This window comes from Eubalaena glacialis, chromosome 15 (genome assembly GCF_028564815.1).
Source record: "Eubalaena glacialis isolate mEubGla1 chromosome 15, mEubGla1.1.hap2.+ XY, whole genome shotgun sequence".
Classification (NCBI taxonomy): Eukaryota; Metazoa; Chordata; class Mammalia; order Artiodactyla; family Balaenidae; genus Eubalaena; species Eubalaena glacialis.
Genome location: NC_083730.1, coordinates 70,787,694 through 70,807,750, shown reverse-complemented (window position 1 = coordinate 70,807,750; position 20,057 = coordinate 70,787,694). Strand labels below are relative to the sequence as shown.

The 20,057-nt window shown below is 58.4% G+C and overlaps 1 protein-coding gene across 3 annotated transcripts in view; it reads left to right on the top strand.

The window, feature by feature from the left end:
* TTC28 (tetratricopeptide repeat domain 28) overlaps positions 1 to 20,057 on the top strand; it is a 594,760-nt gene that overhangs the window by 558,113 nt on the left and 16,590 nt on the right. For all 3 annotated transcript variants that reach the window (XM_061170303.1, XM_061170302.1, XM_061170304.1), the window contains 2 exons: positions 9,192 to 9,336; positions 19,313 to 19,492. In XM_061170303.1, coding sequence (XP_061026286.1) covers positions 9,192 to 9,336; positions 19,313 to 19,492 — 325 coding nt within the window. The remainder of the gene's footprint in view (positions 1 to 9,191; positions 9,337 to 19,312; positions 19,493 to 20,057) is intronic.

Sequence of the window (20,057 nt, the reverse complement as noted above, 5' to 3'; positions counted from 1 at the left end):
AGGCTGAGGACTGGGCCAGCCCTGAGGCTGGGAGGGGGCAGCAAGGCCTGCGGCACGGGAGCCTGGGCCTCGCTGCCTGGCTACTCTGTGCCCAGCTCCCTCATCAGGGCCTGACCTGCTCGAAGCCTCAGGCCTGCCCTCAGGAAAACAAAGGGTTAGAAGTGGTCTCTGCACACCTTTCCAATCCTGACCTTCTAGAGACTTCTGAGGGCAGATCGGATGAGGGGAAACAGGCTGCATTCTTTCAGCTTCAATGCAGGGAGCCAAAGGCCTAGGACAGTTGCCATGCTGTGTGCTCTCTGCTGTTTCCCGACAAGCCCAGGAAGAGGGGTCTCTGGCCTCCATCCTTCCAAGTGACCCACAGAGGCCAAGGTATCCTTGTCGGTTAAGATGGTGTGAGCCCTTGCAAACTTCCAGCCTATCCTCGAGTCTCGCAGCTGAGGGGCACGCACAGGCTGGGAGGGTGGAGACCTGCCCCCACAGCAGGTGCAAAGCTGGGTTTCAGGTCCCACCTCCCAGCTGCCCTGCCGGCCTGTGTGCTGCCCTGCCCTGCGTGGGGTCCCAGGCAGGCCTTTCTTGCTGCCCCTTCGTGACCAGGAGGTGGGCTGGTTTGTCACTGGCTGGGACGGCAGAACGCTTGTCACTGGCTGGGACGGCAGAGCGCTTGTCCCTGGAGCCCACAGAGGTGAAGTGGAAGCAGCCGTGTGCGTAGCAGCACCAGCTCCCCTCTGCAGGGCCCTCCAGCCCCGTGATTCATGGGCTGCTTGGCTCTTTTGTTCCAGGCAGTTTGCTGGACTGGTTTGGCAATGAGGCTGCTGCAGCAGAGGCAAGTCAAGTGAGACTTGGCCTTAGAATTCTCTTTCTCCCCCTCTTTCTCTCTCTCTCTCTCTCTCTCTCTCCCCACTGCACAGCTAGCTTGGTCTTTGTTCTTGAGGTCTCCACAACCACTATTTTTCTTCTTGCCTGTGCACTTTGGCAGAAAACACAGTTGCATTTCGAGCCCAGGGCAGGCACTGCTAGTGAGGAAATGAGCAGTCTTCTCTCGTTTAGCACCTGACCCTGGGGGCCCCCACTGGGCAAAGCAGCAGCCCCCAGAGAGAGCTCTACCCCTCATCCTGCAGAATGCTTGGGAAGTTATGCTGAGGGCTGGAAGGCCAGTGCGTGTGTATGGGGGTGTGTGTGTGTGTGTATGTGTGTCTGAACCTAGGGGCAGTCAGCAGATCGCATTAGCTGCAGAAAAGAGGAAGAGGAACGGGACAGGCTTTCAGCTGCACCCGGATTCTGGGTCCTAGGGCTGTGCCTTGGCATTGCAGGTGCGCCCAGCCAGAATCCATTAGGACCGGAATCCCAGAGAAATGTTCTGACTTCTGTTGCCACCACTGGTGCAACATGCGTGCTAGGTCTTTACTTTTTCACTTTATGGCAGTATGTGTGATATGGTGCAGAAAGGGGCTTTCCTGTTGCCCAGACATCAGTGGCTAGAGCCAAAGCAGAGGGCAACGAAGTGTCAGGGCTCCCCATTCTAGACAGGGGGCCAGAGCCCTCCCTCAGCTTTGCAGCCTCCAGCTAGCACCCCGGCCACACACACCCCCAAAAGAAGACCGGGTGGGCGAATCGGCAAGTGAGCCTCCTTGGCCTGGTCAGGGTCCTCCAAGAGAGTCAGTGACCAAGACTGGGGGTCCTGCAGGAAGAGAAGGAGGCACCACCATCCTGTGGGACCAGCCTCCCGTGACTGGGCGGGAGAGAAGAGACCAAAGAGAGGGGCCGCCCTGGTGTGGTCTGGGTGCCCACGCCTAGTGTGGCACAGAGGCGTGCCTTCCCAATGGGCGGGTCACATGGGCTCAGCGACAGAGCTAGCATTAGGATCTGTGTCTGGCCATCTCCCAAGACAGTGCTCTAGCTCCCAGATCCTCACCCATCTAATGCTCCTGCCAGATGATCACTCAGCCTTTGCTTGAACTCCTCCAGTGAGAGGGAGCTCACCACCTCCTGAGGCAGTGCATTCTGTCTTTGGACAACACTGACTAATACAGCTCTGGGGTTCTTTATAAACGAGTGAGTGAGACTTCACAGGTTTGTGGGGGGGACAGGCTTGGACCCACAAATCACCCATGGGTGCAAGGCCCTTTGGAAAGGGGGTTTCTGTGTTAGCATCAGCTGGGCAGGCCACCACAAACAGGGTCCTCTTCTCTCCATCCCTGAGCACGTAATAAGCCCGTCTCCCCATGACTGCCCAGCTTGGGCCCTGAATGGGGTCAGCAGGCAAAGCCTGTGCAAGGCTGGCCTGGGCATCAGGTTTTTCCAAGGCGACCATCCCCAGGCTTGCCCATGGAGCCTCATGCACATTGCAGCAAAGAGCAGAGTGGGCAGCGGCTGTGGTTTCTGCAGGAGGGCAGTCCCAGGCCCCTTGGTGGTACGTGTGTCACAGCCCTTGACCACCATTCCCAGGAGAGCCCAAGAGCAAGGAAGAGAAGCCTCGTGCAGCCCAGATTCATCCCTGGGCTTGAGAGGAGTTGGCGTCGCTGGACGAGCAGGGGTCTCTGCCTGAGCCCACCTCCCGAGGAGGGGCCAGACCAGTGAGCCAGGTGCTTGGTGATTAGGTAGGTGAGCAGGCAGAAAGCACCGACAGCTTATTGAATAAGTACTTAAAATGCAGCACTTGACAGCCTTCATCTCCCCGAGGAGACAGCCCTTCACGTGAGGATGTTCATGGCGGAGAGTCACTGAATGCTATCAGAGTCCTTTTTTTTTAATTGAATTGAGGCATCTCTGGCTGCTTGAATATAATGGATTTGCCAATTAATCTTTCCACTGGTACCTTAAAACCCAGGTACTTGTTCAAATCTCAGGCCAGCCAGCCCCTGTTCCCTCAGAAGATGCAGTTCAGAGCCCCGGAGGGGATTTTGGAGCATCCAGGTCAGGGCTAGGGGTGGGGAGGAGGGAACCCAAGTGGTTTCACAGGCAGCAGGTGCCCATGGAACAGGAGCTCGGCTCTGTCTGCCAGGGCCGCTCCCTGCTCCTCGGCTGTGAGGCAGGAGGCCCCCCTGAGAAAGGTGGGGGGCTCTCGAGGAGTGGAGGCAGGACCCCCCCAGGCCCGGGACCCTGCTGCTGTGAGCACAGACAGGAAGCCTCCTGAACTGGCCACTGGAAAGTGAAAACATGTGATAAAGACCTCAGAGAAGGTGAGGAGCCAGGTGCCTGAGCAAAGCGGCCGCACCTAGAACGAGCTCAGCACTGTGGCAGGAGGCCTCCTTCCTTCTCCTGGCCCTGGACAGCCTGACCTGGGTGCGCCCTGCGCACAGACGGCCTGGAGTACAGTGCTCAGTGCAGCATCTGCCATCCTGGGTGACGGGGCACTCCAGACGAGGGTTCAGGGCCTGAGGCTGTGGCAGCGCTGGGCCTTGGGGTCCCCAGCCTCCTGTTGCCTGACTGCATTGCCAGCGGGGCCCTGCCCATGACCTGGGCCTTAGGTGAGATGCTTAACCTAGAGTCTCTGTTTACTCAGCTGTGACAGTGGAGGTGCGGGGGGTGCGGGTGAGACCTGCCTGGTGGGAGGATTCCAGTGATGGCTACGGATCAGCCCGGCCTGGCCCACCCCAGGAGAGGCCCCCTGTCCCATGGTTCTCTCCTGTCCTCTCCCTCCAGTTGCCCTAAAGATGCCAGACGTGCCCCGGGTGAGTGCTCCTGGCTCAGCTCACTCTGCAGCCCTGTCAGATGGGAAGGACCCGAGTGCCTGGCGGGGAATTGAGCACAGAGGGGAGGACACGGGAAAGGTGGGAAAGGAGAAGACCCTCCAAGGCGCAGGGGGGAAGCCTGCGAGGCAGGCATCCCTGCTTCTCAGCACCTGGAAGAGCAACGCTGGCTCCTCGGTCAGCTCGCCTGTCATGCTTTCATGAAACGCCCCTTTCCTCGCTGCTCCCCTGTATTCTGCTGGGTCCCTGCCCCTCCTCAGACAAGGGAGGCCTGTTCCCAGTCCCGCCTCTGGGTGGAAGTGCGTGCGGAGCCCTGGGAAGTCCTTGCGAATCTCTGGGATGCACCAAGCTTAGGTTTGGGCTCCTCCCTCTGTGCCGAGAGACAGGCGGGACGTGTGGGATCTCTGGGCCAGGCTGGCTGCCACCATCCCTGGGGTCTTCAGCCTGGGTGGGGCCCCTCCCTTAGTCTCACCTGAGGGGGGCTGAGCCCCTGCTCCCCCATTTCCGCTGCTCACCTTGCTCTCCGTCTTTGACTGTGAAAGCTGAGAAACCAGTGTGTGTGTTGGGGTGGGGAGTGGGTCCCCCGGGGTGGGAGTAGGTCTTCCCCCCCCGGTGGGTCCCCCCCCACAGTGACTCTGCACGTGACCTCACTCCCCTCCTCAGCAGAGCCCTGACGGGAAGCCAGGGCAACCAGCTTGTGCTGAGTGTGGCAGTTCGGGCCGAGACTTCCAAGCGCACATCCCCCAGGTGTCCCACGGCCTCCCCGGATGCCCGGTAGGCGCACGCCCGCCCCAGACGAAGCCGTGGCGTGGGGCGCGTCAGCGTGTGAGCCCGAGCGAGTCCCAGCGCACAGGGTCTTCTGCAGGCCCAGGCAGTTATAAATCCCCCTGCCTGAGGAATAGATCTCTTCATTCCTGCAGGGAGATTCATGAGCCGCAAGTGCTACCCAGACCGCCTGGCTTTTGTCATCATTCCGGAGACATAAACTACCCCGATGCCTCTGCCCTGCCCGGGAGCGCTCCACATATCACCTCGTAGCTCTGCATCCTGCTGGTGCAGAGACCAGGCAGCTTCCCCCTTGCCTGCCTGCCTGCTGTCTCCCTGGATGCGTGCTCAGTCCCTCCGTTTCCCATTAGCACACAGATGGCCGAGCCGCAGAGAAAACGAATATTTCTCCAGAAGTAGATTAATAAACATCATCTGAGGAATGAGCTGGTAAAGACCACGATGTGGTGTGAGAAAATCCTCTCTGCTGAGAGCTGGACTGTCAATTAGCCCGATGGGGTCCCTGGCAATAAATGGAGGCCTCAAGGAAAGAGAGCCAGCGCCCCCTGCTGGAGCCGCGTGGCGGAGCAGCTGGGAGTCCCGGGAGCCCGGCCCTCCATCCTGCTCCCATGAAATCTGGGAGAGGCCGCCCGCTGTCAACGTCACCTTTGTGGACCCAGCAGCGGGGAGAGCAGCTATCGGAGGCAAGTGCAGGTTGCTCAGTGTGTCCTGAAGGCTGGGAGGACACAATAAAACCCCTCCCTCCCTGGCAGGTGGGAGGCCTGACCCTGCCCTGGCCGGCAGCCTCGTCCAGGCTCTTGGCCTCTCTGATCTGTAGAAGAGGAACCTCCCCACCTCCTAGGGTCCTGAGAGCGAGATGTGGGTGTGGCAGGCTTGGCAGGAGCCTGAATAGGGGCCCAGCCCCTCCTGCGGCTCACCCTCTTGCCACGGGGAAACGTTTCCACCCTGTCAAAGCACCATCCTCTCATCTGCCTCCAGATTGCCCAGGCAGAGAGAAGTCAGCCAGGCTGAAAGGGCCCGCAGAAATCAGAGCAGTGCCATCACCGAGGCCCCACCCCGTGGCCGTGCTTCCGCAGTGTGATGGATGCACTGGGCCGTGGCGACAATGCCAGGAAGGAGGACAGCAGGGAGCGGACCATCCCACACATCCGCTCACACCTGTCAACCACTCCGGCCCGGGGCTCAGAGCCCAGGGGACCGCGGCCGCTTGGCTGTGACTCTGAATCCCGACCACAGGGACGTGCATTGGCGACGCCGACTTTCCAGACAGATTGCAGTGCCGGAGGGCTGTGCTCACGCCCTGCCACAGACACGGGCAAGCTCAGGGAGGGCTCTAGGGCTGTGGCCAGCAGAGCGGTTAAAAGAGCCACCGCAGTTTTGATGGCTTCCTAGAGTGAGTAGATTTTTAATTTTTTAAAACTAGAAGACACCTGCAAGGCATTTAGTCTACCCCTTTCGTTTTACAATCAAGGAAAAGTGGGGAGCAGAGAAGTGACATGCCTTGGCAGAGTCACACGGCGGCAGCTCTGTTGTCCGGGAACGTCCCCCCGGCCCAGGGAAGGAGCTTGACCGCTCGGCTCCTCTGAAATATGGCGCATCTTTGTGCAGATCTCCGGGCAGGCGCACCCCTGTGAGAGCCGCTGTAGGTCACTGTGAATGTTGTAGCAAAAACAGAAGCAAGACACACAGGGAGCTTGTTGATTGCAGTCTGTCCAAGGCAGCTCTGTGGAGGTGAGGAAACCACTGCTCGCTTCTGTGACCCTGGTGGGTCCTAGCCTGAGACCCGGACCCCGCCCCCAGCCCCCGGAAGCGTACAGATGCCCAGAGAGAGTGTCCCTGGAAACCTCCGCCAAGCAACACGTGCCGCGACCGGCCGTGTGTTTACCAGCCCCGACCAAGGACATCGACTGGCTTCCCACCTGAACTGGCCGGGGGTGAGGGCGCTGAGTCCCAGCCTGGTCCCAGCCCTGGAGACCAGCAGGAGGCCTTCAGAGAAGGGTGAAGACCGCAGAGCCTTCCTCTGATGAGCCCTGCAAGGAATCGGCCTGGGGGAGGAGCTTCCTGTTCAGGCAGGCCTGGTGCTGAAGGGGGTGGGCTGGCCTCGGCAGCGCGAGCCCAGAGGCCAGCCGCCCTGCCGCCTCACCTCTCCAGCCCGCAGCCCCACCCTCCATACATTTGCCCCCAACACTCTGCCCCAAGCACCCCAGTGCTCCATTCCCAACACTGGTGCCTCCCTCTGCGCTGTTCCCTGGGCTTGGAATGGCCTTCCCCCTCCTTGTCCACAGGCAGTCTAACTCCAGATCGTCCCCTGTGCCCACAGCAAATGGTCCTCTCCCAGAAAGCCCTCCCTCGGCTCTGCCTGACCAGCAGCTAGTCAGGGTCTTATGCCCCGGACCCCTGCTGGCGCTCTTCCCTTCTCTACATACAGCCTAGTGCCGGGACCCATGGGTCAGCCCCTATGTGGACCCACGTGCCTGGCACATCGCGGGGTAGTGATGCGTGTGGAGTGGGTTAGCATTGTTGGGCCCCTTTAGATGCCTCTGGCACTTCATGGGTTCAATAGAAAGGCAACCCAGCCCACTTCCACCCTCCTGCCCAGGGCTTCTCACTCATTGTCCCATCAGCTGAGACTCCCAACACCTTTCAGGTTCTGGATGCTTTGCAGCCATCCTCCCCTATCTGACACTCTCTGCAGCATTTTCCCTTTTTGCAGATGCAAAAAGTGAGGCCCAGAGGGCGAGAGACTTGCCCCAGGCTGGGACCCGTGCCCACAGGTCTGTCCATCGCACAGCTCCCCACCCCCTCCTGCCTTCCCTGTGCAGCTTGGTCATGCTGGTCTCCTTGTACCAGGGGAGCTCGGGATGTGGAGCTGGGTCTCTTTCTCCAGTAGGAGCTATTTAGTTTAGGGCCTTGGGGTTTGTGGAGCGACCCATCGGTCACTGTTAGGACTTGTGGCCACACCGTTGTCTGGGAACATGGCACTCCCTGGATGTCTGTGGCCAGATTAATCAGACTCAGGTGCCTCAAGTGGGGTAACAAGCCCACAGCCCAGGAGACACATGTCTAAAGAGTGAAGTGAGGGGTGTGTGGGGCAGGGTGCCGCAGTCCTGCCACCCGCCCGTGCTGTTCTGCTGGCAGCCCGGGCTCCCCAGGCTGCGAGTGCACACAGGCCGTGTGTAGGAGCACACGGTGCCGTGACAGACACTGCGCGTCACTCCAGCACATCTCTGGAGGGCAGTTTGGTGCTCGCTCCTTCAGGGGAGCAATGCTCTTTGCCGTGTATTCCAGGGAATTAAGTGAGCCTCTGAGTGTCACTGCAGGGTTATCTGTGCTTCACTGGCTCTGATGGCAAAGACATGCCACAGCCCCAGTCGCTTGTAATTACATGCTTTCTGAGTGAGGGTGATGTAGGAGCGGCCGTGAGCGGGCTCGCAGGCCCTCCGAGCCCTCTCCTCTTTCTTCTCTTGCAGGAGCAGGGTAGGGGCTGAGGGTGCTCACAGCCTGGCTTGGCACGACCCTAGGATTTAGAAGTGGGACACTGCTGAGAACACCGCAAAGGGCGGGGGAAGGCCAGGGACAGAAGCCACGCCTCAAAAATGCAAACGCATCTTTCAGATCATTTCTCTAGATGGTCATGGATCCTGGCCTGGCCCAGGAGGGAAAGCCGTGTTCTGCTTTTCCTTAGGTAACAACCACAGAGCTGCCACTGCCAGCCGCCCAGAGTACTTACTTGGCCACGTGTCTGGTGTGAGACCTGGTCTCTGCCTTAAGGTCCTTGAGTGCATAGCAGAAACTCCAGAACTGTGCACAGTGTCTGGATCAAGGCTGAGAGCCCACTGACTGTCCAGTAGTCATGTGGGGGCCGCCACCAGAGGCTGTGCTGGGGCCACGCTAGCCACGCCGAGGGGCGGGTTCAGAAAGACTCGTGGGGCAGCCTGGTCCTTGCAGTGGAGATGGGTTTGTTTCCCTACCTGCCGTCTCTTCTGCTCACCTGTGCCGTTTGTCCTCTGTTGGTCCCCAGGGCCTGCGTCAGTGCCTGGCAGGTAGCCAGTGCTCAGAAACATTTTCTCAATGCATCAGTGACTCAATGAATGTTGTCGGCCTGTGTTGGGAGTGTGAAACTTGGGGTCCTTGGGGTTGAAAATACCACCTGTACTAATAAAATTTTGCCTGGAAACTTTGGAACATAAATTAAAGAGGAAAACAAAACCCTGCAGCTGCGCCTGAGCTGACCACCCCCCCCCCATGCGGGGCCTTGGGCTGTGCTGGGGCTCCGGTGGGGGCCGGAGGCTGACCTGAGCCCAGGTTGGGGCCAACAGGATCCTCGTTGGCCCCAACAAGGCCAGCGCCCTGGACATTAGTTGGTCTTGGGGCACCATCTTCCGAGCAGTTTGGTGGCTGCCCCGATTCTCATGGTCCTCATGTCTGCCTGCCCAGTCGCTCCACACAAGGATGTAATTAAATCCTTTGAAGAGCACTTCAGGACATTTGATTATGCAGAAGAACTCCACAGCCGTGTAAGCTGTTGTGTGCAGCTGGGCCGCCCTGTGGTGTCTGTCAGTGTTCACTGTGCTGTGAACAGTACCTGAGGGGGAGGGGGCGAGGCCACAGGGAGGGAGGCCGGCGCGTCCTGCTGGGTGGCCTCCCCGCTGCCTCCTCCAGGAACAGGAACGGAGCCTGTGCCCGACGTCACCCCCGTCCTTCTCTCCCCAGGAGCTGCCAGAGCACGACCAGCCTGGTCGGCAACACCACGTCGCCCGTCAAGGACGGGACCTCCTCTCTTCCCAGGAGGCAGAGCTCGTTCGCCAGGCCGCCGCTCCGCGCTCTGTACGACCTGCTCGTGGCACCCATGGAAGGGGTAAGTGCCCGGCCCACGGCTCCTTGGCGTCAGGACGCATCACTTCCCGCTCAGCACCCCTTGCACCCCCCAGACAAAAAACAGGCTCCTGAGACAGAAGAGGTTTTCCAGACATGGGGCTTCTCCGTCCAACTTCTCAGTCAGCGTCTGGAAGCCCAAGTGGGCGTATGTGCTGGGTTGGCTGCTGGTTAGTGGATGGGCCCTGAGCTCCAAGTGGGCAGATCCGGGTTCAGGTCCCAGCCCGGCTCCTTACTGGCCAGCCGGTCAGTTTGGCCTCCGTGACCTCAGGTGCAGATGAGACGCTGCTCCTTCCCACCTTGCTCGTCAGACTTGGGGAGGCCTGGGGGCACAGGGCTGCACGCATCTCCCCCATCTCCTCAGCAGTCAGCGCTGCCCCGCCCACTGCTCATCTGAGGGTCTCGCCTGAGCAGCTTCAAGCCCAGGGCAGCTTCCTGGTGAGAACAGACCCTTGGCCTCTGCCCTTGTCAGGACTCACTCCACCACAGGGTCCAGCGGCAGAGACGCCCTTGCACTTGTGATTTCTCGAGAAGGTTGAGCGCGGCTACTGACAGGTTTCTGTGGCCCTAGTCTTTGCACATCACTTTTCAATCCAGATGTGGCTATGTAACTGGCGGGAGGGTGTGAGGGGAGGGCTGCCAAAGGGCTCAGGGATCTTGTGAATCTGAATGGTGAGCCCATCAGATGCTTTTGTACGCGACTGTGTATTAGTCAGCTCTGGCTGCTGTAACAAAATGCTACCGACTGGGGCTTAAACAACGGACATTTATTTCTCACAGTTCTGGAGCCTGGAAGTCCCAGATTCTTGGTGGGAGACCTCTTCCTGGCTTGAAAACAGCTACTTTCGCACGTGTCCTCACGTGATGGAGACAAAGACAGAGACAGAAAGACAGGGAGAGTGAGCACACTCAGGTCTCTTCCTCTTCTTCTAAGGACACTAATCCCATCATGGAGGTCCTGCCCTCATGGCCTCATCTAAACTGAATTATCTCCCCAAGGTCCCACCTCCAAATACCATCACACTGGGGGCCTAGGGCATGAACATATAAATTTGGGGGGGACACAAACATCCAGTTCATAACAGGCCCCTAGGAAAGTCCAGGTACCTGCAGCAAGTGGAGGCTGTGCTCCTGGAGGGCCCAGCTCTCAGCTGGGGAGGGTGGGGATTGACGGGCCCTCAGGGAGCCAGCCTGTGTGTCCCTCCTAGCAGCTCCCCACAGCCAGGTGGGAGATTCGTCTCACAGGTGTTGGAGTGGCCCATCAGCAGCTCTCTTCCACTTTAGCCGACTGACAGAGGTGAGGTGCATCCTCAAGGTGTCCTCACCTTGACAGTGATCCCTTCACCCTCAGGAAATGCCAGTGCATCTCCTGGGCTGGCCTTCCCAGGATGTGTGTCAACTTGCCTGATATTTTTCAGGAGGCTGCACTGCCTGGTGGTGCCCTCTGGACTTCCCTCACTCAGGGACACGGGGGTGGAGGGAAGCACAGAGCCTCTAGGAGCTGGAAGGCTGGACTCGTGTCTAGCACTGCCTTTTCCTGGCTAGGTGACCTTGGCCAAGCTGGTACCCCTCCTTGAGTACCTGTGTCCTCATTAGAAATTGAGGACGATGCCACCGAGCAGAGCCATCTCTGTGTCCCTAGCAGCTGGCACGGGGCCTGGTGCATGTTGGCACTCAGTAAAGTTTATAGATGGTACGTGGTCCAAAGCTGCATTTGGTATTTAGGTCTAGTCTGGATACAAAGCAGAAGACCCAAGGCAGAAGTCAGCTAATGGGTTTTCTGTGGCCGCTCTTTTGTGGCAGCTGGGAGCTTTCCAAGAGGTTATCAAGCAGAAGGAAGGGGCTGGGCCTGCCCTGGAGCAGCTTTGAGTCTGTGAGCCCCCGACCCTGTCAACCAGCCCAGTGCTGGTTCCGGCTTACTTCTGGGTAGGTCCCAAGTCCAGTGACGTGCCTGCAGGGGACCCACACCTGAGCGTTGTTTCGCTGGTTGACACCTCCCCTTTTGGCCAGAGAAGGGGCTCTTCCCTTGTATCAAAGACAGAAATCCTCGGGGTGGAGAGCAGCGGGAAGAGGCTGGGGGCGGAGAGAGGCAACCCCTCCCTCCATCCACTGCAGCGTTTCCACCCGGGAGGAGAGGCTGCTACAGCCACGAGTCATCCTTGAAGGGGTCCTGTGAGTTTATAAACTCTGCCCTGTGTTCTTTAGACAGTTTTTCTCTCTGAGGACTTTCCCCTATGACTTAAAGAATATAAACATGCCAATGGGATTAGTGATTGCTTGTGTCTGGACATCTGTGCTCCTCCAGGGGTGCCGGGAGGGGGAAGATTTATGGACTCGAGCCCCAAACGAGTTAGAACAGTGATCGAAGTCATGTCTTTATACAGTTGACTAAGGAAGGAAACCCCGGCCCCCCGACGTGCGTGCCGGCGTCCTGAGGCTGCGGCGGCCCCTCTGTTCTCGGGAACGGCACGTGTGAACAGGTGGTGACCCTCAGGGGTGCGTCTCATCTTGAAGTGAGGCATTTAGTTTGAGAGCATTTAGTTCCTGATATTTAGTCCTTTTGTGACTGAGGAGTTTGAACACAGTGAAGGAGTTAGGCTGCCTCAAAAGAGATGTGGAGTAAAACCTTTCAGAGGTCGTTAAAGTAAATGATCAGGGCAAGAGCTTTTCCTTGGCTGACTAATGGGACTCACTGCGGTTCAGTAAAACCACTTCACCGAAGAGCTGGGATCTAATCAGGAGTTCCTTCCCTCTGCATTTCATCCCCTCATTCACGTGTTTCTTGACACGTGCCAGGCACAGCCGGGCGCACACCAGGCACAGAGGAGACTGGGGGCGGGGGCGGTTTGCCGGGTATGGCGCTCATGGACCGTGCTCCCGCTCAGCGCACTGCCCGGTGGAGGAGGTGGACGACTGCTGGTTCCCGCCCTGCTCCGGAGGCCACTAGAGGGCGACACGGCACCGTCCGCCGCTCCCGCCGCTGTCAGCTGCCAGACAGAGCCAGGCCTTCTCCACATTTTCAATGAAAATACAAATCAAAACCGAAAGTCCAAGATTATGAATTACTGACACTTCAAGACTAAAACGATTAGCCTCTTCACATGGGACGTATAATTATTTGAACAACTGCCTTTGTTTAGCCGCAGTCCTGTTGCTAAGGGACTAGGTCAGACGGTATGAAAAGTGAAACAGAATAATATTTTACCGCAGGCTTGCACCAGGACTTGATTTAATTTAGCTGAAGGGAAACACTGCTGTGGCTGTTTCCTGGAAGCACACTGTCCTTTGCTGTCAGGACGGGTGAGCATGTCCAGTTATCACTGAGGAGGCCCCGTTCCATCTGCACATGAGCCATCATCAAACATTAAGTCAAATCCTGTCTCAGACCCAAAGGAGAAAATGTCACCAAAGAAAAGTGGCACGTGCTAGTGTGAGAGGGACCGGGACCCGGTTTGGGTCCGTGGCATTCGTTCTTCATCACCGTCGAGTGAAGGGTAGTCACTCGTGCCTGAGCCTGGACTCGCCACAGGGACATGCAGATCCACGCGCCCCCAGGGCTGCTCCACGTGAAGCGCAGACCCCGAATTACCCCTAGTTTGCAGACGGGGCTTCGTCCAGAGCCAGAAGCTGCTAGCATTAAGGACCCAGATGTAGAGTCTAAAATTCCCTAGGATTTGCTCAAATCACTCTTTAAATGTGATTTAACAAGTCCCTGGGCTTGTTCTAGTTATAGTCTCTCTCATCCTTATAATTATTTCCGTTTATTTAAATTCCCTGTTTCCTAAGTTTACAGTCGTCAAAGCCAAGATGATAGGACAGGTAGGAGGAGTGAACGACTCTGGTCAGAAGGAACGGTCCCCCTCGTCCACCTCTGCTCTTGACTAAAGAAGCCTCCAGGCTAAGCGGAGTTATCTGGTTCAGGACCCCAGAAACTGACTTAAAACTTGCCGTTCACATCGGTTAGGTTGGTAAACTGCCTTCCTAGACACCAGAACTCCAGGATGGCCCAGGACCTCTCCTCTGAGAAACTCGAGGTAAGGGTCTGGCTCTGGGGCTTGGCCAAGAGAAGAGCTTGGCTTTGGCAGGGTCGTGACTGTGATGTCTGCTCTGGGGGAAAGGGACTCTTGTAAAGCAGTGTGATAACCTAGCTTATCCTTTACCCGGGAGATGAGACCGACTGGTCAGGTGCCTGGTTTGTAAATAGACTGGAGGCTTTGGAGGTCGTCTTCGAAGGCTTGTCACACAACAGTCCGACCTTGACTCCAGAGTGTGGAGAGGGGACAAGGCCCGCGAGATGGGCACCGCCAGGCTGTCTGATTTCTGATTGGGACTCTGTGGTAACATTCACATGAGGACAGACGTCACCCAAGGACCGCAAGTGTCACCACAGCTGATTAGGAGAAGGAAAAACGGAGGCAACGACTTGCAAGCTGTCTGGACTGCTGAAGCAGTAGTGAGAGCGCCAGACCAATCAGCGAGCTCCTGCCAGGCAAGCGGTGTTCTCACCTGGGTCAGGGCCCCTTGGGTCGATTCGAGCTGATGTTCAACTGCCCCCGTCTCAGCCTGACCCCTGTAGGTTCTGGGGGAGCCAAGGCACACCTTCCACTGAGGGCGTGTGGGCTCGTTTTCACCAGTTCGGCCACAGAGAGGCCCCTGTGCATGAGCAGACCTCTGGGCTGACTTGGCTGAGACTGGACCCTGGGTGGCCAGCAGGCCCCTCTGGCTCTGGTTGGCCACTGGTCATGCATCTCCCGTAGCCAGATTCCTCTGGTTTGCCCCTTCTCAGAATCTCCAGGCAAACCAGTGGTTTGTTTTTTGTTGTTCAGAGAGGACAGTTGAGTGGGTCGAATTTGGACTTTTGCATTTCTGGTTGGAATACAGTGTCTACAATCCTGGTAGCTTTTAGTCATGGTTTCAGGGTTTTTTTCTGAACAGCTTTGATATTTACTGAGACTGATACAACCATCCATGACACCAAGATTTCTCAGAAGCGTCACATAAAAGGTTTCTCTACCTTTAAAAGTTCTGTTTGATCAATTCGCTCAATCAAATATATAAGTCAGGAAAAAATCCTAAGCCCTGTACATGGTTCTGGGGTATCCAGATTCCCAGCAGTCAGTTCTTTGCTTCTGGAATCCTTGTTGTACACAGTGAAGTCCATTTCATCCCAAATCTAATCTGCTGGAAAGTTCATGGACCCAGGAATTTTCTTGCCCTCCCCTGTGGTGATCAGGGGTGTTCATTCTCTGGCCTGTGATGCTGTGAGGCTCTGAGAGGCCTCCTGTCCTTCCGTGAAAATGGAACTCCCCGCATATGGAGGCTACAGGCTGCTCCTCTGAACCCTGGTGCTGTGCACAGAGCACGTAGTGCTTAAGCCAAAGTTAGGACGCATGCAACATCACGTTTGATATCGGTGCTTTCCAAACGGTTCAGCACCCCCCGGTCACCATGAGTGTATATGGGAGATCCCGTTGACCAAAATGGTGATCGAATCAGAGTTCACCACCCAGGCAAACACTTGGGACCCGTGGGGGTTGCCTGGGGGAACTGCCGACTCGGAAATTGGACGTCAGGGTAACTGCTTGGCGGTGGGTTTCGCAGGTGTCAGGTGTGGTGGATACTCAGTGAAGAGCTGTGGATGATGGTGGTGGAGACGTGCAGGTGAGGAGGACCGTGGTGATGGCGGTATCCCTGAGTCCCCGGGTTCCATGTGGAGCTGGATGCTCCAAAGAGGCCAGTTATGTGTTTTGGCCATGTTTACAAACACAGGAGGGAAAGGGAATGAGTTGTACTAGAAAAATGATCGAGACCCAGCAGGAAAGAATAGTATGAATAATAGGACCTGTGTTCCTCTTATTTAAAGCACCTGAAGGCAGTTGAGAATTCACGTTTGACCAGTGTGTGCTGAGGGCCCACCTAGAGCCCCACACGCTGCCTGTGAGGTCGCGGCGTCAGTGCTGTCCTGTGGGTTCGGGAACTGAGGGGCAGGGAGGTGAGAGTCTTGTCGATGTTCTCAGAACCCCCTCCACCTCTCCCCTAACCACACACCCCATCATCTAGCAGTTCCAGGTCCCCCAGAGCTCCCGACCCAGCACGCGGGCCCAGACCCCGTGGTGAAGGCCTCTCCCGGAATGTGCCTTCCCTTCCTGGTCACTGGGCAAGGCTTTCCAACCTTCCAAACCCCGCTCAACAGAGGGTCTGGGTCTGGTCAGGAGCTAGAAAGCACAGGTAGGTTAACCAGGGGAGATTAGTATCAAGACTGTTCCCTGTGGTGAAGGGGTAAACTGAGATACAGGAGACTGTGTGGTTCTCCTGGGCTGAGGGAGCGAAACCCAGGAAGGACGGACACTGATGAGGTGTGGTTCCCCCTCCACCCACTCCTCGGGAGCGGGCTGTTCCCTGGTCAGGCCAGAGCCGGGCCACCCCCGAGTGCGGGCGGGAGGGGGCCAGGAGCCACCGCCGGCGGGGCCACAGCGGGGCTGCGTTCAGTACGTGCGCACGCGCGCGCATGCGCACACACACACGCCCACCTCAGGGTGGCATGTGTCGCTCGGGAGAACTGGCTGCAGGAAACAGCGTGTGAAGAGCAGGTGTGGACAGGGCGTTGGGAGCTGAGGTGGGAGCTGATAACAGCCGCCCGGAGCCCCCTGTGGAGAGGAGCCCCCTCTCCTCTGCAAAGCCTGGGCTTCGCCTGTTTTCGTCCTCTCACTGCCCGCCTCCCCTCCAGCCCAGCCGGCCTGGTGCCGCGAGCCCTCCAGCTGTGTTTGCTGCGACAGGCAGGGTCACGGCCCTGGTGAGAGCGAAGGGACGCTTCCTGGGGGAGTAAACAGATTTTAGGGCACTTGGCCTGGTGTTTTCTACTTCAGAAGACACATTTCTAGAAACTGCAGGGGTCAGAGAGTCGGAGTCCTTGCTGGCATTTGTTGGACTGTGCTCGTGGCGGGTGTGGGGCCGATACAGAGCCCTTTTGTCCTTCAAACCCAGGGCTTCAGAAGCCAGCGAGCCCTTCCCAGACTGACAGACAGAGGCGCAGAATAGCGCTTCCTTGAATCCTCTCTCCTTTTCCGTCTAACAGACGAGGTGTAGCTTGCATAGAGACATCACTGTGCTCTCCGTGTTTAAGTTCACGTTGGATTATGGCTGATCCTTCTGTGCCAGGGTGACGCTCGTGTGTCCTGGAGGCAGGATGCAGAGGACAGCTTCCAGGGCCCCTGTTCCAACATGTTCGGTCAGTGTTCCCGCTGCCTTTAACCGGAGCTGCCCGTCTGCCGTGCAGCCCGTCTGCCACCACCCACCTCCTTCCCCTCTGCTGGACAGGGGTCCCGTTTGGAGCCCTCGCCCAGGGCTGCGCGTGCCAGGCCAGTACCTGCCGCGAGGTGCTGTCCCGGGAGGACCTGGACCTATGAATTCGAGTACACGGTTCAGAGACAGGCTCGCAAGCTCCCAGGCTAGAGTTTCAGAGGCGTTTCCCTCTCCTCGCTGCTAAGGCCACTCTTCACCAAGTCCTGGCAAGTCCTGTCCCCTTCTCTCCGCTGCGTCTCCTCGTCTGAATTACCACGTGCAGCCCGTCTCGTTGGTGCAGGCTGCCTTTCAAGGCTTCATCAGAGGTTCCGCAGCAGAGGATGCAGGTCCCCACAGTCTGCGAGAGCCACACTCCCACTTAGCCTCAGGCCTCCACCATCTGGCTCCCGAGTCCCTCTCCAGCCTTGCCCTCCGTGTGCCCCATGGGCCTCGTCTGGCCAGTTGGGGCCTCCCCGCCTTCACGTGCAGAGCAGCAGCTGGGGGGGCCCAGCATCGTGTCCCACCCTCTGGGGCTGGCGTTTTACACTTCCGTGGTCTCACTCAGTAGTGGCTTCTTGTGCACATTTTATTTTCTGAGACATTGCATCATCGTGAGCTCTCGAGCAGGGACTGAGTCCTGAACTGACGTGGCTCCCCGTCACCCAGTCACCCACCTTAGACACTAGTGGCTGGTGGAGAGATCAGAAGTCAGTCGTCGGAGAAGACACCCGAGCTCCTCCCAGGATGTGACATCACCTTCTTTAGGCTTGTGCCTCAGACAAGACGGTCTTGTGGGCAGAGTTAGCAGAGTCCCTTCAAAGGCACGCTGCCTGTGGACCTTTTCTCTAAGCAGGGTCCAGCCTCTTACCTGGCCCAGCACCCCTCAACTACCTTCACTTCACGTGACAGGTGCTGTCGTGACTGGGGACTTGTCTGAGAGTGCTGTGTCCCCGTGAAGCCCGTGACCTGTGGAATGACACCTGACAGAGACTTATCAGGGTTGGGGCCCTGGCAGGTGGAGTCCAGGCAAGGTCTGCAGGGGTGGGGCTGCCACCCCATCCAGTGATGCCTGGTGACCCCGGATCAGGCGAGGATGGGTCTGGTCCTGCCCATGGTAGGTGGCCTGAGCCCCCCCCATTGCCCATGTGCCGGGCGGCAGTGCTCTGGCTGGGCAGCGAGCAGTTGTCACTGTCACGGCTGCTGACCCATCCCCGAGGTCAGGGTACCAACAGCCCAGCTGCTCCGGCCCGGCCCCCAGGTCCTCTGGGTGCACTGCAGCAGCCAGCAATCTGCCCTCCAGAGGGCCTTCCAGAGCGTCCTCCCTGTGCCAGGCCAGGCAGGGACCTCGGTGTGGCCCACGGTGGGGACACGGAGCCCAGGAGTTGACCCCTGGAGTGGTCACTGGGCACACCCTACTTCTTCTCTCCTGTGTTGTACGGCGATACTTTTACCTTTTCTTGGAAAGTAGCTCTTAAAGAAAAAAAGAAACAGTTGGCCTAATAATTTTTACTTCCGCTTTCTTTAGATGCATCTAGAATTTAAAAAAAAGAAAAAAAGTCACAGGGGGTTTGTACAGACAGAATGTCCCGCCAGGCGCATGTCCCTTTGGGTTAGCTGAATGCCCTCTGCACCCTCAGCCCAGCGCCCACAGCAGTGCGGCCGTGGATACTCGCTCCTCCAGAGCGTGGCGGCTTGGGCAACAGAGGGATGGGGGGGGAGGACCCGGCTATGACCCTCCCCCGAGCCAGCACCCCAGGGCTCAGGGCCGCCCAGCACCTGGCACCTGGTGCCCGCGGTCTGTGGGCCCTGCACGTTCTCCCCGCAGACTCCTGTGGCCGCTTCATCTCTTTATTCACTCCTAGCCTGTGTCTAGTCTGGTTTTCACAGTCATTGCCACTTGCGTTATCCAGATTCATCCGGCCTTAGTCTCCATGAGCAATTCTGTTGGAGCATGAGGAGTGTCTGTCTGCTATGGGTCCGCATGCACTCACCCTTCCCTCAGGTCCCCGCCTGGGCCTTTCAGGAGTGATGGGGGTCCCATCAGTGTCAGATTCCCTGCCAGCACCGGGGGAGCGAGTGGGGACAGCCCCTGCAGAGCCCGGGGCCATGGGGCCGTCCTGTCCTGGGGGGAGGGACACAGAGGCCTGAGGTGACTTGAGGTCCTGGAATCCAGAACCCTTCTCCTCCGGGGATGTCATCCTGGTTCCCAAAGCTTCTGTCTGCACGCCAGTTCTCTCGCCTCCTGTCCACTGAAATGGACAGCACGTCCCACTTTGGTTGAGACCTCACTGCCTGTGTGACAGGGTCATTCCTACACTGCCCGTAGGGTCCCTGTGCCAACGCAGCATCTCCTGCCCTGGTCTTTCGGGTGCACCGTGACTCACTGAGTGCTTTCTGGGACAGCTGCCCTTTGCATGAATCCCCTGCCTTCTGTAGAAACATCTGATGACCCGGGCTGATCCTTGTCTTTGTGGGACACCCTCCGTGACGGGTGACCGCAGTCTCCCTCCTGGCCCTGCTCCTCTACCCTCCTCCTCGGGTGGCGCCTGTGAGGCAGGTGGGAGGGAGCCCCGCCCCATCACCCCCACTCCCTGAGCGGACCCCCTGGGGGCGGGGGTGCCTGGTCCTCCCAAGGCGTACCCCCGCTGGGTGTGTCAGCCGCTCCGCTCACCCCACAGGGCCTGATGCACTCCAGCGGCCCTGTGGGCCGGCACCGGCAGCTGGTCCTGGTTCTGGAGGGGGAGCTCTACCTCATCCCGTTCGCCCTCCTGAAGGGAAGCTCCTCCAATGAGTACCTGTACGAGCGCTTCGCCCTCATCGCCGTCCCTTCCATCCGCTCCCTCGGTCCTCAGGCCAAGGTAAGTCAGGCCCGCCTGGGTGTTTGGGGCGCCGTCCCTCTGGCTGGGCTGGCGACCGCAAGAGGAGGTGTGGACTCTCTAGTTTGCGGCTGGTGGGGTCACTTTGGAGCAGATCCGTCCGAAGGCAGGGGGACAGCCTCCCGAACCCTTTGCCACCTCAGGAGGCCACCATGTGTGTCATTTCTCTCTGCGTTGCTTTGCTGTGACACCAGGGTTGGGAGCTACTCCCAGCACTGAGTCAGGCTGGAGGCCGTGCCGCCTGTCTGAGGAAGCGGGTCACCCCCTGGGGGCCGCGCTCACCCGCCAAGCTGACCGCTGAGTGGGTGCCGAGTGTGCCCAGCAGAGGGGCCGCAGGCAGGGAGGGCAGACAGATGGGATTAGCGTCAAGTGGGCAAGGACCCCCACAGGCCGACAAAGAACCGAAAACAAATGGGTGGCTTTGAGGACTTGGGTCTCATTCGGCAAAAATCAGTGTGGGATGAACTCTGTGGACTCAAGGGGGTGACAGTGGCCCACCGCAGGTCAGGGCTTAGCCCACAGCCACCCCTGGCCCTGCCCACCTACC